The 3,551-nt window shown below is 37.8% G+C and overlaps 1 protein-coding gene across 1 annotated transcript in view; it reads left to right on the forward strand.

The window, feature by feature from the left end:
- Positions 1-2,311: 2,311 nt before the first annotated feature.
- Positions 2,312-3,551, forward strand: part of bckdha (branched chain keto acid dehydrogenase E1 subunit alpha) — a 19,702-nt gene continuing 18,462 nt past the window's right edge. The window contains exon 1 of the mRNA XM_010766692.1: positions 2,312-2,620. Coding sequence (XP_010764994.1) covers positions 2,507-2,620 — 114 coding nt within the window. The 5' untranslated portion in view covers positions 2,312-2,506. The remainder of the gene's footprint in view (positions 2,621-3,551) is intronic.

Here is a 3,551-nt window from a genome sequence, read left to right on the forward strand (position 1 = left end):
GTCTTATGTTTTTTTTCGGGTTTCCAGTTTAGAGCAATAGCCCCTCCAAATGTCTGTGCACGTCCCTGCTTTTAAATGTCTTTATTGTAGTGGATGGATCATTCACTGTTGCAGAATATTACAGTGGTTCTTCGATACAAGCCGTGTTTAGTAGCCTACAAAACAGACAAGACTAGCTATCATAATCGTCATCCTTGATTCTCGCACTGGTTATAGCTCAGTGGTTACTTCGCACCATAAATCATCAGATTTCAGTTCTGTCCCTCCATGGGATCAAACCCCGGGCGCAGTCCAGTGTTTTTTCTCCTCCTCAACTTCTGTCTTTCGTTTTGGTCAAAGATAATCCGTGCATCGGCCTGAGATCAGTCTTCCCGGCTACGACTACTTGCGGAACCACTAAATCACAGAGCAGCCCGTCAGCCGCAATGATATGACTGTAACAGGGCACTCATATCTTGCAGTGGATATTATCAGATGACCACCAGAAAGAAAAGCTGGGTCTTTCAGTGAAAGAGGTGATGTTGATGGTGATGTTTGTGTAAACTGGCTCTTCATGCAACCATACATATTGTATTATTACAGAACGTAGGTACTACTGGAGAGGAAGTCAGAGATCAAAGGTGTAATTGATTCCCACAGACTTTATTTGCAGTCTTCTATATCTGCCCTTCTTTCACTATTCCTGGTGTGAAAATGTAAGCAGCTCAGCTTTGATTGGTGGCTTAATGTCATCCCTCTTTTTGTTGAGGACATTGCAGAGGTTTTTAATTGTGTATAATCCATGTAATCAACACTGTAGGATGGCATAAAGTTAACTCACTAGGTGAAGTACATGGGGCAGAGCTGAAGTTGTGCAAAGATAGACCTCAGCTAGTATTTTCTTTATTCTGATCACATTGCAGCAAGGAGCATGTTCAAGCCGCCCTCGCTCCCTCAACCCAAGCTGCCATTATGACTTGAGTTGTTGAGTGACATGAAAACCTCTACTATGTGATAAATATAAAGAGGGATGAATGAAGTCATCAAACATCAGGACAACTTTTTTTCACCAGGAGTGACGTAAAGTCAACCAACAGCAATGAGACAAATAAAGCTGTGATTGTAAATCAATGTATCTCCCCAAGGAATTCTGTAAATGACAATATTTGCATTAGAAATGTGTAAGGAATAATGTAAGTACTTAATAGAATAATGAAAATGTTCAAATGGACTCAAACACGTTAGTCAGTGATAGCCAATTACCTGTTGCTCATGCTCTTCATGCAGTAATCAAATCAGTAGTTTTCACCGCAATATATCTTAAATTCTAGGTTGTAAAAGTAACATACAGTTGCTGGTTTAGCAACATTGTTCACGAGTAGTATAATTATTGGTACTATAATCAGTTCATTACTGATGCATAAATTATTCTAATTCAAATATGTCATATAATTGTGAAATATGCCATTTTGCAGAATGAAAACTGTCAATTTTGTATTTTAAAAACATTTTGAATGAATGACTGTTAGGTCCAAAGATGAGCTGTCTTAACAGACAAAGCAATGCGGAAAAGATGATCAGGTATAATACCTCAAAAAACATGTTTGACTGCTTCAGGAAACAAGCAATTCATTGATAAGACAAGTAGGATTAACACCAAAATAGATCTGCCTTTCCTTCTAAGAGATAAAACTGTAAAGGCAACTTCAACTAATTTGAAAAGCCAATGTGGCTATACATTAGGCCTCTACTGGCAAAGCATGACCCAGAAAAAAAACCTTATTAATTAAGCTCTTTTCAGTACTAAACATTACAAAGAAAAAGAGTGGAATGCAACTAAGAACATAAATTATGCACTGTACCTACCTAGTGCAGTAGTTTTTACATAATTTTGCTTTTCTCGAGTATTATCATATCATGTACTTTATAGTAAATTATTACTACATTACATTTTTTCACAACTTTAGATATTTGTTACTTCTTAGACTAAAACCTTGTGGTGTTTATATGACTACATCACTTATTATAATAAAAAAAACACAATATACATTGATACTGAATGGATCATTCTGCATGAGCACTTTTATTTAGAGGTTTTATAATATTTTGATGCTTATATTAAGTACTTTTACTTCAATAATATCTGAACGACATTTACTTGTACAGAGTATTTCTAAACTTTGGCTGTTTCAATTATCTGACTACCTTTCCACCAAAGCCCTACGGCGCTGCTTTCCGCCTGTGTCGGTTCCCCTGTTAAAAGCATTTTGGTGTTGTTGTTTTTTTTGGTCCCGTTGACTTTTAATTTGAAGGTGAGACCGGAAGTCAAGGTTGACTCGAAACTGCCGTGTAACAATTTGACCTGGCTAGTGTGGTTGTGGATGTGAATAGCAGCGCAGCAGACTAAAAAGGGATCAAACCATAGACTGGATCAAACCTGCCTAGTTTTGTTGCACTGGTCTCATATATTTACTGTAGAGTTTAGCATTCTTGAAAAACTAGCGCACAAGCTAACAGCTGTGGACTAATGGCAGCTGTGAAGAGTATAAACAAACTGTATGGAGTCTGTGTCCATGCTGCTCGTCGGACGGCAGGACTGAAGGCATCCCGTCTGCTTCAACACAGAGCCTTCAGAGTCGGTGTAAGTATACAAAACAATTCTTTATTGTCGTGTAAGGGAGCGGGCGTTAGCTTAATAACAGGAAAGGTCGATTTAGCAACCACAGGATTGTCGGAAGAAGGGATCTCATTTTAGCTAAAAAGGTCAAACAGAACTAAGTTAACATATCACCTAATATATCTATGTATAATATCTAAATCTAAGTAAAACGTCTGAAGTTGTTATGTTTGGGTTAGGATTTGAGCTGTTGACTAGAGTTGGGGAATGCATCAAGGATTCACAAAACGACTAGCGTGACTTCTTCAGTTATCGCGAGACGTTGTGTGGCAGCTTACTTTAGCTTGCCTGACAACCTTGCAGGAACTAAACTAGTGCGTTAATTATACGCAGTGTTATATAACGTTACTGTGTCTTCAACGCAGTCTTACGAGGTCAAACTAAAGGGTGCCGCATTTATCTGGGTTAAAATGTAATCAGCAGCTTGACTGGGATGGTGTTTGTTGTTGTGACTTTAAAGCTGCTAGCCAGATACCTAGCTGGATAGCTTGGGCTAGCTGCATTCTTATTGGTGGAGCAAAGGGGAGTGAGGAGAGAGCTTCCGTCATCAAGATCAACTAGAAGTAGACATACAGGACTGTCTCAGAAAATTAGAATATTGTGATAAAGTTCTTTATTTTCTGTAATGCAATTAAAAAAACAAAAATGTCATACATTCTGGATTCATTACAAATCAACTGAAATATTGCAAGCCTTTTATTATTTTAATATTGCTGATTATGGCATACAGCTTAAGAAAACTCAAATATCCTATCTCTAAATATTAGAATATCATGAAAAAGTATACTAGTAGGGTGTTCAACGAATCACTTGAATCGTCTAATTAACTCGAAACACCTGCAAGGGTTTCCTGAGCCTTGAAAAACACTCAGCTTGGTTCAGTAAACTAAATCAC

Source organism: Notothenia coriiceps, unplaced genomic scaffold (assembly GCF_000735185.1).
Source record: "Notothenia coriiceps isolate Sejong01 unplaced genomic scaffold, NC01 NC01_scaffold00003521, whole genome shotgun sequence".
Lineage (NCBI taxonomy): Eukaryota > Metazoa > Chordata > Actinopteri > Perciformes > Nototheniidae > Notothenia > Notothenia coriiceps.